Source organism: Danio rerio, chromosome 6, assembly GCF_052040795.2.
Source record: "Danio rerio strain M-AB ecotype USA chromosome 6, GRCz13ab, whole genome shotgun sequence".
Taxonomy (NCBI): Eukaryota; Metazoa; Chordata; class Actinopteri; order Cypriniformes; family Danionidae; genus Danio; species Danio rerio.
Genome location: NC_141026.1, coordinates 4,333,245 through 4,350,865, shown reverse-complemented (window position 1 = coordinate 4,350,865; position 17,621 = coordinate 4,333,245). Strand labels below are relative to the sequence as shown.

At 36.5% G+C, this 17,621-nt stretch overlaps 1 protein-coding gene across 2 annotated transcripts; it reads right to left on the bottom strand.

Annotated features, from left to right (window-relative positions):
* Window positions 1-1,351: 1,351 nt before the first annotated feature.
* ppig (peptidylprolyl isomerase G (cyclophilin G)) lies at window positions 1,352-16,297 on the bottom strand. Of its 2 annotated transcripts, none has more exons than XM_087255365.1 (13): window positions 16,192-16,297; window positions 13,635-13,699; window positions 13,402-13,476; window positions 13,032-13,139; window positions 12,887-12,931; window positions 11,145-11,232; window positions 10,884-10,959; window positions 10,654-10,793; window positions 7,341-7,509; window positions 5,976-6,179; window positions 5,318-5,399; window positions 3,744-3,895; window positions 1,352-2,684 (listed from the first exon to the last, which is right to left on the bottom strand). In XM_087255365.1, the coding sequence occupies exons 8-13, from the start codon at window positions 10,742-10,744 to the stop codon at window positions 1,775-1,777; spliced, it is 1,608 nt and encodes a 535-aa protein (XP_087111491.1). In that variant the 5' UTR covers window positions 10,745-10,793; window positions 10,884-10,959; window positions 11,145-11,232; window positions 12,887-12,931; window positions 13,032-13,139; window positions 13,402-13,476; window positions 13,635-13,699; window positions 16,192-16,297; the 3' UTR covers window positions 1,352-1,774.
* Window positions 16,298-17,621: the final 1,324 nt, after the last annotated feature.

Here is a 17,621-nt window from a genome sequence, read left to right as displayed (position 1 = left end):
TTAGGGTTGAGCATTGGGCTAACGGCCCATCTTTTTTTTGTGATCAAATTTTTATTTAATGGTTGAAAATAATCTAGCAAACATAGTTATAGACAAGGACACCTGGCTAAAACTGCATTTTCTGTTAGTACCTGCACCCCACTCACCCCTGGCGAAAATAAAAATTAACAAAAAATGAAATAAATCAGAGAAAAAAAATGAGAGAGAATAATAATAATAATAATAATAATAGTAAGGAACGGTATAATAAATAAATACAAAAATAAATAAATCAACCTCTGCATTTAACTTCTTACAAGAACACTTTTAACAAAGGTAGATACATCAGACTTTTACCCATAGGTTATACCCATACAAAAAAAAAATCATGATAGCATGTCTTTTATGTTAGTTATTGCACATTTCCATGAAGTTATAGTTTTTGTAGAGGCGCCATGCATCCTTGCCAAAGACAGTTCCATATGTGCGTTGTCTAAGAACATATACATCCAATGATTCCGGTCCAGTGTGGAGGCTGCCAACATAAACTAACGACCCATCTTATAAAATTAGATGTTACGAAACATCAACATAGTGCGATGTTGATTTCAATTTCGATGTAAATGGCCCTAGAAGCAAGTAAATATTACAAAAATAGGCTCAAATCCATTATTTAGGTCATGAAATTAGTATTAATTAATCCAAACCAAGCAAAAGAAGTAAAGTTTATTTATAAACTAATTTGGAGAGGATGATGTGCTTATAATGCCGGTCCCGCATTATTCAATCCATGATTGACCAAGCAGACGATTCCTAAGCCACTATAAGTACCCTCAGTTCCATATAACAGCCATCTTCATTTTGAAGAATCCCCCCTTTCACCCCTACTCCTTTCCTAGATGGGTGGCACGGTGGCCAAGTGGTTAGCACGTGTTGCCACATTGCAAGAACGCCGCTGGTTCTAGTCCTTACCAAGCCAACTGACATTTCTGTGTGGAGTTTACACGCTCTCCCCATGCTCATGTGGGTTTTCCCCGGGTTCACCGATTTCCTTCAACCATCCAAAAACATGCGACTTAAGTTAAATGACTAATCCAAATTGGCACCATAGACATGCTCCTAATAAATAGTTATCTCCAAAGAGCAATGACTCTCTGTTCATTAGCTACTAGAGCAGGGAAGTTCTCCAGATCTACCTGAGCTCAAACACCCCTCTCGCCTTTTAAACGGGAGGGAGCTTATTAGCTCAGGGCCCTCTCCCGGGACAGCATGCCAAACAAGCTTTATAATCAATCATCAGCTAAGTGTGAACTCTTGAAATACATAAATCAATATGTTGTCAACAAACAGCACTGACAGCAAAGCTCACAGGTTCAGTATCAATTTTTTATTTGTCAAATTCAGCCGAACCCAACATGGTGATCTCTTTACAAACATAAAGCCCTTACAAAACTCCAAGGTACGCAAACATGACCCCGACCAACCCCTTTTAAAAAACAGCTCAGCTCAGATGAAACAAACAAAAAGTAACCATTGTTTTAACCAAGGGACTCACTAAACGTTTATGTGGTGTAGGGATCAAGAACATGACAGAAGACGAGATAAAAGCCGAACAAATACAACAGCAGATTCATTCCAAACCAATTTGTGTCTATCAATCTTTAAAAAATACTCCAGACGTTGAGGATCAGGCCATGTCTAGCAGAGTTGAAGACTAAAATCAGTCTCTTGGTATGGTTGTAAATCTCTGATGTTTGTGTGGCGGGAAAACAAACGTAAATAAAAGCATTGATTCTCAGTCGCTGTCGCTAGAAGAGGAGTCCTTTTTCTTTGCATCCTTTCTCGGGCTTTTCGATTTGTCCTTAGCTCTCTCTTTCGATTTGGGGCTGTCGCTTGTTTTTCTTTTCTTGCGTTTATCGTTGTCAGAGTCGCTGCTTCCCGTGTCGCTCTTGTCTTTCCTCCTCTTCTGTCGATCCTCTCGCTCTCGGCTGCGCTGTTTCTGAGAGGAGCGTTCTTTGGAGCTGCGGTCTCGTCCTCGTGTTTCTCTGCTTTTATTGTCTGCACTCTTCCTCCGGTCTTCTGCGTCTCTGCCTCGAGCTCGCTCTCTGCTTCGTGAGCGGCGGGATGTTTTTCGGTCTCGGCTGCTGCTGTGTCGTCTGTCGCGGCCTCTGTCTCGTGATTGTCCCCGTTGTCCGCGTCCTCTCGATCGGGATCTCCGTGAAACATCGCGACCCTTTTCTTTGCTTCTGGATCGCTCTCGTTCTCCGTTCTTCTTCTTTTCCACCTCCTTCGATTTCTCCTTTTCTCCGTCTTTGGCTCTTTCTTTGCTTCGGTCTTTCTGTTCGACCTCTTTATCATTTTTCTCCTTTCTGTCTTTTTCTTTGCTAGTCGAGCGTCCTCGCTTGTCATCAGGCTTCTTGCTCTTTTCTTTCTCCCTCTTCTTGTCTTTGCTTTTGCTCCGGCTGCGAGATTTCTTCTTCTCCGCATCGGCGTCTGGCTTTTTCCGAGCGTCCCTTTCTCGGCTTTTGGAGCGATGTTTGTCTCTCTTTCGGTCTCTTCCTTTGGAGGGACTGCGTGATTTGTCCCGCTTTGAAACTTTCTTTTCTTGCTCAGAGTTCTTCCTTGCTGTGTCTTGCTTGTCTCCCCTAGCCTTGTTGACGCTGCTTAGCTCAGTAGTTTTCGTCTTTTCCTCTGACATATCTCCTCTGAAATGTAAAAACACATATTAAATGTTTAACTGAGTAGGGAAAAATACATTTAAAGTGCATTTTCTGATGGCTTGTTTCCACTGAGTGGTACGATTTCCAATGCCAAATGGCTAATTTTCACTGAGCGGTACAATACGGGTCACCTTTATCAGGTTTGCGCTCCCACTGCTATGGTACCCTTTTGGTTTCAGTCAACAGTCAGTTTCAGTCAACGTCATTCACCCTAAGGAAATGTCCAAGTAAAGCTGTACGGGTCTTTCACATTTCATATGAGAAGCACTCCTCACAAAACAGATGCTTTATAAACATAAGTACAGTATAAATGTTCACAACACGCAATATATAGCCCACAGTCTCTATCTTTATCTTTAACCTTCACCAGCACATGTAGCCTCTGTTAGAGAGTTATTCTATGGACTATTATGAACTGAAAATAACGGAATTACTTTCTAACAGAGGCTACATGTGCTGGTGAACATTAAAGATATTGATGAGAGGTCTGCACTGACTGTTGGCTATCTGTTGCGTTGCTTTTGAACCCAAATAAGGACTAAATGTCTGCTGTGTGTAGTTTTTCTGTAATTAGTTACATATCAGAGTCTGTAAGGGTCTGTTTGTGTTCATATACGTTGCATTTATTTTATTTTTTTTATATAACTGCAGACATTATAGTAGGCTATTTCACACTATCATTAATCTGCAGTTAAGATCAAATCATGTTCATAGAAAGGTTAGTAATGAACATTTATGCACCAGTATTTGTGTATAAAGCATCTGTTTTGTGAGAAGTGCTGCTCATATGATATGTGAACGACCCGTACAGCTTTACTTTGACATTTCCTCGTGCAAGAATGATGTCGATTAAAACTTTGTCATGCACCACGCCATTGGTACCCTTTTGAACTAGTCTACTACAGTCCATCTATGGACAGCTGAGATTGATATCACATTTAGTTAAAAAAAAAAGGGACATATTAGGATACTTTTTAAATTGGTGCAATCTTCACTACACAATACTGGACATAATATCTGCATGTAATGTCAAATTGGACATACTTGTCTCCTTTAATCCACCGCTCCTGGGAAGCAGCTAAATTGGCTTTAGCTTTCTGTGTTCTTTGCATTTCATGCCTCCAGTGTGGAGGAGTCTCACTGCGGCGAAACCGATCCCAGGACCGCGAGCGGGATCGAGACGGTGTCCGATAGCGCTACAGGAGAGAGATGGGAGAATAAAATATATATATATATATATAACCTCTTAAGGCCCAAGGTGTTTTTTTACATGCATTTTTTATTTCTCTTTGATATTTGGGCTTATTGGAACCTAATTAGAATAAAACCTAAGCATCATCTTTTGATATGATGTACTTTTTGAGAAAAATGATGTCTATATATGTGGACTCCTGGTCCGAATTTACATAAAACAATTTTTCCTGAAGGTTTTTAATGCCTATTTAACATAGAATTTTTTTTTTGAACTTGCTTTGACTATCAGAGAGTAAAAACGATATTTCTTCCCATTTTGGACAGTTAAAATAGTGTTTGGGACATTTCATATGCTGCAAAACAGTTGCAGGATGACACTGTATGTCTGTAACAAAATATAAATATTAAAGGTATTTTAAAAAGCCATTTAAGAGCTAAAATGTGCTGTTCCCGCATGTGGACACTCAAGCCCTAGGAGGATATAGATTTGTACAGGGTATATTTTGGAATCACAGACTGAAATGCAATACATTAAGACCTTGTTGCCACTGTTTCAACCAGTAACATTGACATAATTTTAACTTGCAGCATATTTACTAAATATTGATTGTAAGAAATTAAAACTAAAATAAAACATTTTTTTTTTTCTGAAGAAAAATGTTAATTCAGCATGTTGGCGCCTCAAGAACTGCAAAAATTACGTTGTTGCCTTAGTTACTGCAGTAAACAAAGCACCAGATGTCAAATACAGCAGGATTTTACTGATTTCCTAAACTGCACAGATTAATCCCAATATTCGCAGATCAAAATCAGGCAAACTTTAGCATCAAACTATAGATTGTAGAATCAAAATTGTTACAAAAATGTAATACCTCGTAAAATATTAAGACTTTTTAATGGCCTTAAATTTCACCAGAATGATGTTGCTTTTAAAATGTCAAATATGCTATCGTGATTTTAAAAATAAATAAATGTGTGAAATACATAGAAAATAAATACATATCTTTATAATTACATTTTATTTTATTTAAAAAAAATTTCTTTTATTTGACCTATTTTATCCAGAAAGGATGAATTGCTTAAAAGGACAGTTATTTTAGTATTTTAACATTTGCATTTTAAAAGATCACTAGTTCAAATAATTATTGTTACTTTAAACTCTCTATAAATTACAATTGTGGACAAATCAGAGAAATTAATAAGACTTGGGAAAATAAGACATCTTAAAAAAAAAAAAAAGTTATTTTACACTTAACAGTAACAATAGTTCTGTTTTCACTGTATTTTGGATCAAACCAATGTAGAGATTAGACATTAAAGACATTAATTTAATTTGTTTAACCTTGATCCTAAATTTTGAACAGCAGTGTGTCTACATCCAAACTCTTATAATCTGCCTATCAAACAAGGATTTATTCTCTCACCCTCGGTCCTCTTCCTTTAATTCTGCGGCCCGACCTGGTCATCACCAAGCGCGTGCGGTTTGGTCGTGAATTCGCCATGGGTCTGGAATAGAATTCACAGGTCATACAGATTTCAAGTCATAATCTTGAAATCACACTATTTACTACTACCACTATTGCAGTAACAATAATTAAAAGAAAAAAAACAATTAAAAAAAAGTCTAAAAATATCTGTACCAAATAAGCTATCATCCATAGTATGGACCCTTTTCACATTATTTGGGTTTCTCATTAGTCATAGTTGGGTAAACTTAGTGCAGTGAATGGGAGTACAAAACAACATTTTTTTACAGTCCCATTTGCTGAAATAACTCCACGATGGCGTTATCAAGACTTTCAGAAAAAGAAAAAAGACAGAACAACGTCAAATGTACTGTCCTGTCCCCATAGACACTGCATTAGAAACTCCCCACATAAGCAGTAATTCGTTTTTTTGTAATTTGATGCAAAGATGATGTAATACATACATAATTGCATATAAATATACATACATTTGTAAAATATTATCTAAACATTAACAACTTTCAATGATTAAGGATGTCGATAACTGTTAACACGTCATCACAGACTTGTGAAAAGGGTCCATTATAGCAGGAAATATTAAACTGTCATATTTTACCTTTCCCTTTCCCTCTCTCTCTCCCTGTCTCTATCTCTGGGTCTCTCTCTCCCAGAATCCACCTTGTCCTTTTCTTTGCTTTGCTCCTCCTCTTTGGGCTTCTCCGGGCTTCGCCTCATCAGAAAGCGGTTTTCTGGAATGGGTGGCACTTCCTCTGGGCGGATAGTGGACACAGCCTGAGGTTCAGCTTCTTCTTCATCAGATCTACAGATAACAAGATATGTTACTCCAATTCAAAAAAACTATTAAAATCGCCATCTAATTGTGTTATGTAGTGTGTAAAATTAACCAGATTAAATTATCTACAAGTGTGAAAATAAAAATTATGTATGCATCTAAGATAACTATCAAACCACAGAATTATAATATAAAATCAGCTAAATTGATGCCTATACCCTTAAAAACAAGTAAACTAGACAAAGGGTAAAAAACAATCAATATAATTTGCAAAAACTAAAACATTGTATTGGCTGCTGAAATCATTCAAGTTTTATATTGATAAAAAAAATGATCATTTCCCATTAAAATGATTTTGTTTTAGCTTGTGATAGCACCTCGGTTGGTTTGAAAATCAAAATAAATTTTACCACAGTAGATTCAAGGCCAGTGCCTGCCTTAATGAGTGATTCATTAGAATTGAAATTGATTCAAATGATTCATTCAAAAGGGTGGATTCACTGAGAAACTGACTCAGTCTAAAATCGGTAAAACTTCGAGTAGGTATTTATTTTAACAGCAACAATTTTACGACTGCAAAAAATATAAAAAATTATAAATACATATGAATTGTTGTATAGTATAAATGCACTTTTGACATAGTTCATACATCCATAAATACTTCCCAGTGGCCCAGAATTCTACGCTCTTCAGAATCTTGGTAACAGTAAGTTTGATTTGTGTAAAATAAATAACACTAGTGAGCACACTAATGCTTGTGTGATAGGATTGGGCTGCACCATGAATTTAAACGCAATCAAAATTATGATTAATTAAAAGAGCAGCGAATGTCATCTGCTCATCCCTGACTGCATGTTGTTGTGTGTAGTAAATCTCCTCTAAAACCAGAGGGCGCTATTGCTATATAACTTTAAACTAGGCTGTCAGTGAACTACAGCTGTGTAGTAAATGCTGGTCCATCTAAAAATAAGGTCGGGAGATTTAATACTGATTACAGAACTGGTTTTAGTGACAAAACGTGCAACTTTGTCAACTTTGATTAATCATGCAGCCCTAGGTATTACAGAACTACATTTTATTTTATAAAAAACAAACCATATCCAGATAATTCTCCTTTTTTATGATTCCAAATGCATTACAATATCATAAATAAATAAATAATAAACAAGGACTGTGTTCACAAAGTACCCTTTCTTCTCTTTCTTTTTGTGTTTCGATTCCTTCTTTTTCTTGTGTTCCTTCTTGTGTTTCTTGCGTCGTTTCTTCTCCTTCTCCGATTCCTCCGAGTCTGAAGAGCTGTCAGAAGAAGAGTCCTCACTCTCGCTGGACGACTGGTGCTTCTTCTTTTCTTTCTTTGCTGGATTGACAAAAGTGAAAACGATATTTTAAAACACAAACACTCACTTTCATTCAATTTAGATGAACAAAAAATTGGGTTATAGCCATTATTAAAGATCCTATAATTAAAGTTTTGTTAGATGTTAGTATGAATATCGTTAGTTTTTAGGATGTCTATAAGCTAGTGCGCACAAAAATAGTGACACAATTCATGCTTAGAAGATATAAAACTGATATAAACATGTTAAGGCGTGCAGCTTGTCATTTCCGCCTAAATGGATCAAGTTTATACATGTCACCTCATACTAGAGCTGCACGATTCCGGCTAAAATGAGAATCACAATTTTTTTGATCACGATTGTCTGAAGATTCTATAGATGTAAAATAAAGGTTAATATGAGTAGGCTATTATTAATGATAATCTTAAACGCATGGTAAAACAGCAATAATAATATTAGGCCTATGTGTAGCTCTGCTTTTGGTTAAAATGCAAAGTTTTGTACAGACTTGGAACGGTGGACTTGAATAGACTTTAACTTTGTCCTGGTGGTTAATTTACAGGAAAGCGATTACATCATAATACACCAATTCATAATTGTGAAGTTATTGTGTTTAAGAGATATGCTTGCCATTTTGCCACTTTTTGTGCAGAGGTTTCCAAACTCGAGCTGCGCCCCCAAATCGCATACTTATGCACTATTCTACGCCATTTTGTAGTATAAATAGTGTAAGTAGTGTGTTCACACTGAAAACTCTAAAAATCATAAGTGCACTTTAATTACCCGGATGATGCACTCATTCAGCCGGTAAAATGAAGTGTGTAATGATGGACACTTTACGCACTCAACGACCGCAGGTTTGCTTACGTAGCGGAAAGGGCGGAGCTATCGGACGCACATGTTGGATAACTTTATTTATTTTAGATGGTGAAAGCAAAATTCTCTTACGAGAGTGATTATAGCGCCTCCTGATGGTGAATGCGGTTATACTCGCGGCAGGTATTATCTGATAATTCTGTCATTTATTTCACTGATTTGGTGACCGTCAAACGTCATCAGGGAAACGGTTAGAATTTCAGCTTAGTAAAAAAACATTAGTGTGCCATTTGGGACGCCACTACATACATATACTATCCTGTAGAGTGTATAAGTGCATATGTACATAGTGCATGAGTGCATAGTGTGCCATTTGGGGCGCAGCTTCTGTCTTGGAGGGTTGTTGTCCTGCAAAGTTTCATTCCAACCCCAATTAAAACACCCCTGAGCTAGCCAAATCAAGCTCTTACTAGGCTTTCAAGAAATATCCATGCAGTTGTGTTGAGGCAAGTTGGAGCTAAAATCTGCAGGACTGAGTTTGGACACCCCTGGGCTAGAGTATTAATAATAACATTTTATAGACTAGAGTAGTTATTGTGACACGGTAAATCAATTATTTTCATGCACAACTCTGTGTTCACTATGAATGAAAAAACACATCAAATGCTTGTCGTATTCATAACTTTGCAATGCGATATGATCATGTAAATGACGTGTGTAGTTTTGGTTTCACTTTCACTGGCGAGTGCGGCTCATGTCATGGCTGTTGTCACTTTGAGAAAAAAAAAAAAAATTATACATCCCGTGCGGGTCTCAAACAATCACTCTGTGCAACAAACTGAGCGTAATTTACAACTTTATTACTTGTTATTCACAGCTTATGCAGGTTCTGTTCACTAAAGTGACCCCCTCTCAGTAGTAAACAAACAGTACGTCAGCTCACGTGTGATTTAGCACCCGCGAATACATCATTACATGAAGACAGAAATGTCATTTTCGGGTGAATCATATCTTATGATTTTTAAGAAAAAAAGATATTTGAAGACCTCATCGCCACTTCAGGTTCTAATTGGTATCAAACCTTTAACATGATAAACAGCTGCTAATAAACAATTGTTGCTAAATAAATCAATGGAGCACAACTGTGCAACAGAACTCAGATGAGCTCGGAAGAAACAAATCTTGAAAGAATAAATTATGCAATTACACCACTGTTTAAACTTGTCTTTCTCCAACCAGGAGAAGCACGCCAAGCACGCCATTGTTAATATTAGGAGGGAAACAAATATATTTATGCTTTTTGGAGTCAAATACTTTGGATAGCGCTTGAACAAAATTTAAGACCTCGTAAAAACGCGATTAAGACTTTTGAATACCTTTTAAGGGCCATAATTTTCTCATAATTGATTCATCAACTTTTAATACTTTTTAAGACCCCACGGACACCCTGACATAAGTACAGTATTTGACATTTTTAACACTATTTAAAGGTGTCCATGTTGCTGAGCAACGTAGAAAAAACAACATACAGACTTGTGTGACTGCCTTTATGCTTCTCCCGGACTTGAAAATATAATTGGCTGAATCAAGATCGTGTAGTGGGTCAAATCGAGGTTGCAATCTTTTTTCGATTGATCGTGCAGCCCTACCTCATACTTCAGTTTCTCATCAAATCATGACCAATCACATGCTCTCTAGTGTCGACATGCCCCACCCCTTTTAAGATGCTCTCTAGTGTCGACATGTCCCACCCCTTTCAAGATGCTTTTCATTTAATGTGCTCGAGCTCAACCACTCTCACTGATAGAGCTGTGAGACAAACAAAACATTATTGGCTTTTTTTTTTTTTAAAGGCTATACTATGTCCTGCCCTTGCTGAATTGGCGAAAAAGGTAAAACGATTTTAAACACCACCAAATAGACATTTTTTTGCCTGGGTTTTCACCTTTAATTGATAGAACAGTAGAGCGAATTGACAGGAAAGTGTCGGGAGCAGAGAGAAGGGAAGAATCAGCATAGGACCTCGAGGCGGGAATCGAACTTGGGTCGCCGTGAGCACCGGAGTGCATGTGTCGACACTCTAACCACTCCGCCATCAGCGCCGACAATTAGGCATTTTTTATTTAGCTTAATTTTCTGTCAGTTACACATTTCATGATTTAAATTTATTAGACAATCACTAAAAATCAGTTTAAATAAAAAAATAATAATAATTGAAATGCAATGTCACGGGTAGTTGATCTCGTGGTGTAAATGATAATACTTTGTGCATTAAAAAAAAAATATATATATATATATATATATTTGTAACATTTCTAACACAATGAGACAATTTAATCAGTGTTCACCTTTGGATTTTGGAACAAGTTCCCCACAGTTGAGCACTTTGACCTCTGCATACGGTCTGCTGTTGGTATCCGTCTTCTGACTCTCGATCATCCGGATCACATCCTGGCCGGTGATCACCTGACCAAACACCACATGAATTCTGCAGAGGGAGAAATAACACAACTAAATATACAGCACATATACAAATACACTATTTAGTGATCAATTACTAATCTATATCCACACTTACCCGTCCAAGTGAGGAGTTGGTTTAGTAGTTCTATGGTCAGGGACACAAAACAGTGAGGCAGAATGTAAATATAAATCTAACGAACACAAAAACAGTGATTAATGCACACCATAAATCAGTTTGACTGCATTAGCATTTCCAGTTTAATGCACTGAGGACAAACAATTACGCCTATTTAAGGCTGTAAAAAAGAAAAAGAAATCTGCCGATCATCGTCCATCATCCAATCGGACAGCAGAGACGCCAGTATTCTGGACTCACATAAAGAACTGTGAGCCGTTGGTGTCTTTCCCTCTGTTGGCCATCGATAGCAGGAACTCCTTGGTATGTTTCATTGAGAAACTTTCATCTGGAATACGAAAAAAAAAAGACAGAATATTGAAATTAGGGTTGCTATTGGTAAATAACAGTATCCATAAGGCAAAAAAGATCATTTTGAAATACGCTTGTAGGGCATTTGAATAAAAGGAGATGCTACTAATCTTAGTTTAATTACAGTGGGGGAAATAAGTATTCAACAGGTCTTCTTTTTCCAGGGAATAATACTTCTAAAGGAGCTGTTGACATGGAAATGGAACCAGATTTTGGTAAAAAAATTAAATAAATACAAACAAAGATAAAACAAAATCTGAAAAATGTGTTATGTGGAACAACAATGAAATGACACAAGGAGAAAATGCTGAACTACTGAAATGTATTTAATACTTTATATAGAAGTCTTGTTTAGTAATGGTAGCTTAAAGACTCTCATATAGAGAATGATGAAGTCAAATGCATTGCTTAGGTGTGTGTTTTTCACAGACTTCAACAGAGTGTACAATATGTTTCTGTGGGTCTCATCTATTAAATCTGATCTTTATTTTGTATTCTCTATTGGGTTTGGGTCAGTTGATTGGCTGGGCCATTCTACAGCTTGATTTTGGATCATTGTCTTGCTGAAATGTCCACCCTGGTTTCATCTTCATCCTCCTGCTAATGTAGATGTTGGACTGAAGCAGCTGATATTTACACTGATGAAGGGCAGAGGGTTGCTGAAGATCTACTGAGAGATTTCAGCTGCTGTCTGGGCTTTCACTGCCTTTCTACACTTCCCTTTCTTCATGTGTTCAACCCTTTTTTTTCCTGTGTCATTTCATTTTATTACACATAACTCCATTTCTAAACCATTTAGTTTTGTTTTATTTGCATATATGAATTTCTTTGGTTGTTAACATCTGGTGAAAATTTCAAGTCAACAGCACCTTGAGAAATATGTTTTCTGAGAAAAATGATGACGTGTTCAATACTTATTTACCCCGCTGTATATAAAGTGCAAACAAGCGCTTAGTACATGTTAAAAATCAACAGACATTTTGACGCAGGACCTTTTGAATCAGATGCTATTGAATACCTTTTCAATTCAATTCATCACATTAGCACGCGTGTGTTTAAACGATCAGTGAAATAATAATAATAATAAATAAAAAAATTTAAAAAAATAGATTGATTAAATTTTTCCAACAATTTTTATTCAACCAGTATTTAAACAAAAAAAATCCTTATTTTTAACTTATTTACTTGTTACACTACAAACACATTTCAAGACAAGCCTTTTTGGCTTTTGATGGATTATTAATACGATAAACAGATTCTTCTGTTTTATTTATTTTTTATGCTACTGGTAAACAAAACACTTCATGAATAAAAGATGAACAAACTTGAGCAGCAAAAGCTTATGGAAAGATACTAAGACTAAAAAACAAACAAATGCAAAAAACATTAATAACTCCGATAGTCAGGATATTAATAATAATAACAAATATAAATAAAACAGCACTGACTGAACTTTAGAAACTTATCCACTTACATGCCTTTTCAAGTTATTTTGATTACTATTTAAAACTATTTTTTAGACAGTAGTGAACTAGGTCAAAACTATCTAAATTACATCATCACTGTTATGATGTTTAAAAAAAAGAAAAGAAGCAAAACTATTAAAATGCTTGGTCTTATGGGACACTCACCTTCAAAGAAACCTCCATATATAGATTCACCACCTCTGCCATTCCCTATGAAAGCAAACAGAATCCAGAAAAAACTGTATGAAATGTCATTCACATAACGGATGTAAAAGATGAGGTTGAAGAAAAAACAACAGTAAAGTGACACCTTCACTGAAATCTCCTCCTTGTATCATGAAATCCTTCACTATCCTGTGGAAAGGAGTTCCTTTGTAATGCAATGGTTTCTGAGTAGTCTTGCCAACTCCTTTTTCACCTGGATGCAAAGATGAAAGAAACCCTCTAAATGCAATACAGAGTTCCTGGATATTGTAAACATTTGTTATGTTATGTGCATGTTTCTGAACCATTTTCAACTAAAAGCATTATTTATATATTAGTCCCATTCATTTACATGACATTTACTGAAAAGCTTTAGTAGAAAATATGTTTCCCTAAACATAACTCTGTGTCATGTGCATGTTTTTTTTTAAGTGTTCATATCATAGATGAGAGTATTCGACCAACGTTTTATTTACCTGTGCACAGGCAGCGGAAGTTTTCACATGTTTTGGGGCAAACATCAGAGAAAAGCTCAATGACCACACGGCCCGCTGCACAAAGCGCAAGCAGGACAAGAAGATCACACATGTGGGAATAAAAAAAAATATTAAGAGTTTCAGAAACTGAATGATAAGCTGTCTGAAAGTATTCTAAATGAATAAATAAATAAAATAATAAATAAATAAAATTCTAAATGAATAAATCGTACCTGGCACATTACTGATGCCAATGTCAAAAAAGCAGCGAGGACGCTGCGCCTTCACCCCCATCTCTCTGCAAACACAAAACACACACTAGAAACACATTTGTGCCTACACACTCAACACACTTATACACTACAGCATGCAAAATACTAATATATGTGTTACTATAACACTCTTACACCATCTAACTGAGGTAAATTGAGGTTTTATATCCACACATTCAGACTTTCTCCTTAATAATATTCAGAAGTTCAGAAAAGTATTCTTTGCATATTCTGAATAGTGAAATCAGGTTAGCCGCAAATAACTATCAAAGTACAGCAGTGTTCACAGTCAATTCAATAGTGCTAATGCTGTTTTCAAGTCTAACTTTAAAAGCAGTCACAAGTTGTCACTGTTCAAAACTGAAGGAATATTAACAGAGTTAATCTAACACCCTTATGTCTGAAAAAGATTTAGAAACTTCTCTGATCTGAACATTCCTTCACTGTTTCTGGTATTGTGACTTTTTGGAGGAAAATGCATCATTTTCTACAAGGACTATCTAAGATAAAATTAGTTTTTTCAGGAATTGTATTTGTTACAGGGTGGAGTAGTAGAGCAGGGATCCTCAACCGGTGGGCAACAGCGATTCTGCAGGTGGGCAGCGAGTTTAAAACGAACCCTCAATATTATGCTAGAATTTTTGGATCTCATAATAATATGCTACACTAAAATGATCGAAGTAATGCACTGTCTCCTGTTTTCTGGTTGATTACTTTAAACTTGGCGCAAAAACAGCCTCATGATCGCGTCTGCAACTAGTACAAGCATGCCTGTTCATTCACAAACTATGCGTGAAGTCAAAGTCTCTCTTTGCGTATTTTTTGTGACCTATTGAATATGTCCACATAATTGTAAGTCTTTTATAACGGATGCGGGCCCGTACAGGAGAATCTAGCAAGGCTCAATGCATGGTGTTTCTGCCATAGATTGTAAAATAAACTTGCATAGCTTCAGACGCGCTCTGATGGAGCAGTTCGCTGTTTCTGTCAGCGATCTCCCAATAATATCTAGCTGCAAACTCAACCTCCATCTGATCGACGCGTTTCAACAGATTTAGGGTCTTTTACTGTATCTTACATTTGTCTGTATATTTTTCAATAGTATATATATATATATATATATATATATATATATATATATATATATATATATATATATATATGCAATAGCTGGTCTTTTGTAATCTCCCTGTTGACCTGTGGCTCCCTTCGAATCTGTCTCTTTAAAATAAATTAATAAATACAATTATTTATAATATTGTTTAAGTTTTTTATATAATTAAATTTAAATAATTATTTTTATAAAATGTTGATAGAAAATAATAGAAGGCACCATAAATGTATTATATATATTTATTAAAATAATATAATATATTATTTATTAATAAATAAAGGTTTTAATGAGCTTTTCATACAAACATTTTAGAGCTAATGTCAGACAGGTGGGCCTTCAAAAATTGATTGGAGAAAGAAGTGGGCCCCGCAGTGGAAAACGCTGAGAACCCCTGGAGTAGAGAATGTGTTGAACTCCCACACCAAGCATGTTTTTAATCTTGGTTTATCTGGCAAAGAAATGCATACTTTTGTTGTGGTCATCTCCTCAGGTACATGTGGTTGTCTCAGCAAGTGCAGTATTCCCCTAGAGAAACTCACCTATGACATCCATCAATAGTCCAGTGACTTTTAGCAGCTATAGACACCTTTAAGGTATTATATTATTAATTTCTCCTGATTTTTCTATTCTATGGTGTATGTTTTAGCTCCTAGTCTGACTGTATTATCCTGTTTACTTGTTTGTATGGTTTACATTTTTTCCTACTGTATAGCTGTGACTATTTGTATGTGCTGATGTATTAAAACAATAGACGATTAATAAAAAAACTGAAGGAATATGTGAATATAAAACTACCTCAATCACAATCTTACATTTTTATGTGATTTATGCCACGAAAATGCTATTGATATCGGTACAAGTTTTAACAGAGAATACTGGATTGCATGTTGCTCATACAAGTTTTCTGCTTACATATAACTCGTTTTAATGCAGTTTACTTCACAAATGACCAGAGATAACTTAATATTCATTTTCAAAAATTTCAGTGAGCACTTTCAGGGTCATGAACTTGTCCAGAAGGTCTCCTTTTTATATTCCTTAAATATCGCTTTTTAACACAACAAATAACTTAATAGCAAACCGACATTGTTTATATACATGTTGAATGTGTTTTACGAGTCTCCGTGCATTTAGCTGCAACACACACGTGAAATAACCCCCAGCACAAGAGTAGAGCTCCACAATATGTTTCAACTGCATATTTATCTGTCAGAGACTTTACTGAAGCTGAATAATCCCCTCTACTCGATCACTACAGTCCTAAAATCACAATATTTCCCATTTTAATGATTGAATGACTAGCATGCTAACATGCTACTTCTGTCCATTGGAGCGTCATTTAGATTTTTTCTTTGCGTCCTTCGTTCAGCACGACTCATACTTTAAGATAATATTAATACTTACAACTTGAATTATAAGTGAAATGTTTAATCCAGGTAAAACAAATGTCACAGACGAGATGGAAATATAAACAACGCTCTCGTGTCCTCAGCGCGCACTCTCTAAAGATGGCGCCGTGACGACCAGCAGTGCATTGTGGGTAAAACAATGAACCGCCTTCGACTTGAGACTATGGGAACTTAACGCGGACAAAAAGCCTCAAATTACAAACACACAGCAAACAACCGCTTAAAATGACATTATTCTATGAGCTCTGGCGATTCCGAGTAGAATCGGTATATATTTGTTTTAGCCTATTCTATACAAATCTAATAACCTTTCTTCCAAATGCAAAACAAATACCATTATTTTGTCCCCACATAGCCTACAATGTTAATTGATAAGAATAACACGTTTTCATTTGCTATTTTTGAAAATCTGGGTTATTTCATCAAATATTGTTTTCACATCTCTTCTGAAGTATTGGTAAGACTTTATTTTGATGGTCCATTTGAGTATTAGACTTTGTTTAATATCTGTCGATAGGCTACTGCTCCTTCAACAGACATTTAACTGACTAAAAGAAACTTTGCAAGTACATGTCAACCTATACAAACCCTACCCTGCTGAAAAATCCAGCTTAAACTAGCCTAGGATGGTTGGCTGGTTTTAGCTGGTCGACCTGCCTGGTTTTAGAGGTGTTTTGGCCACTTCCAGGCTGGTTTCCAGCCATTTCCAGCCTGGTCTTAGCTGGTCAGGCTGGAAAGTGACCAGCCAAAACCATCTAAAACCAGCTTGACCACCCTGGTTTAAGCTGGACATAGCTGGTTTTGGCTGGGCTCTCAGCCTGGCTAGGGTGGTCAAGCTGGTTTTAGCTGGTCATCTTCCAGCCTGACCAGCTAAAACCAGCCTGGAAGTGGCCAAAACCCCTCTAAAACCAGGCTGGTTGACCAGCTAAAGCCAACCATGCTAGGCTGGTTTAAGCTGGATTTCTTAGCAGGCTAACCCAGCGAACATGCTACTTTAAGGCCCATGTGGGCAGCACACTGTGGGCCCAGATACAGGCGTGAAATGTGGGGCACGTGTGGGCCCCCTTTGTGGCAACCCCAAAAGTGTGGGCTGACTGTGGGCTATCCCCCACTACTCAGAGCGGGTTATCCCATAGTCATCCCACACTTTTAGGCTGTCCCAAAGGGGGCAATCTACAACCAGTCCACTTATATTCTAATAAAAATTAGTTGGCATGTAGAAGCAATGTAACTTAAAAACAGTCGGATTATCAAAACAAAGTGTGACCCAAAGATTGTGTTGACTAATTATTATCATAAATTTGTCTGAAAACATGGCTTTACATGGTTATTTTATACAAAAGTGGCAAATTGGGAAGAAATCTCATCAGTAGTTCACAGAATAAAATAAAATAATAATATGTTTTATTAATATGAAACAATTTT

Coding starts and splice junctions, on each gene's coding strand:
- ppig (XM_087255365.1), bottom strand. CDS start 10,744: ATGATCGAGAGTCAGAAGACGGATACCAACAGCAGACCGTATGCAGAG. Junction 6,180..7,340: donor AAAAAGAAAGAGAAGAAAGG/GTACTTTGTGAA, acceptor TGTTATCTGTAG/ATCTGATGAAGAAGAAGCTG. Junction 5,400..5,975: donor AGAGAGAGGGAAAGGGAAAG/GTAAAATATGAC, acceptor ATTCTATTCCAG/ACCCATGGCGAATTCACGAC.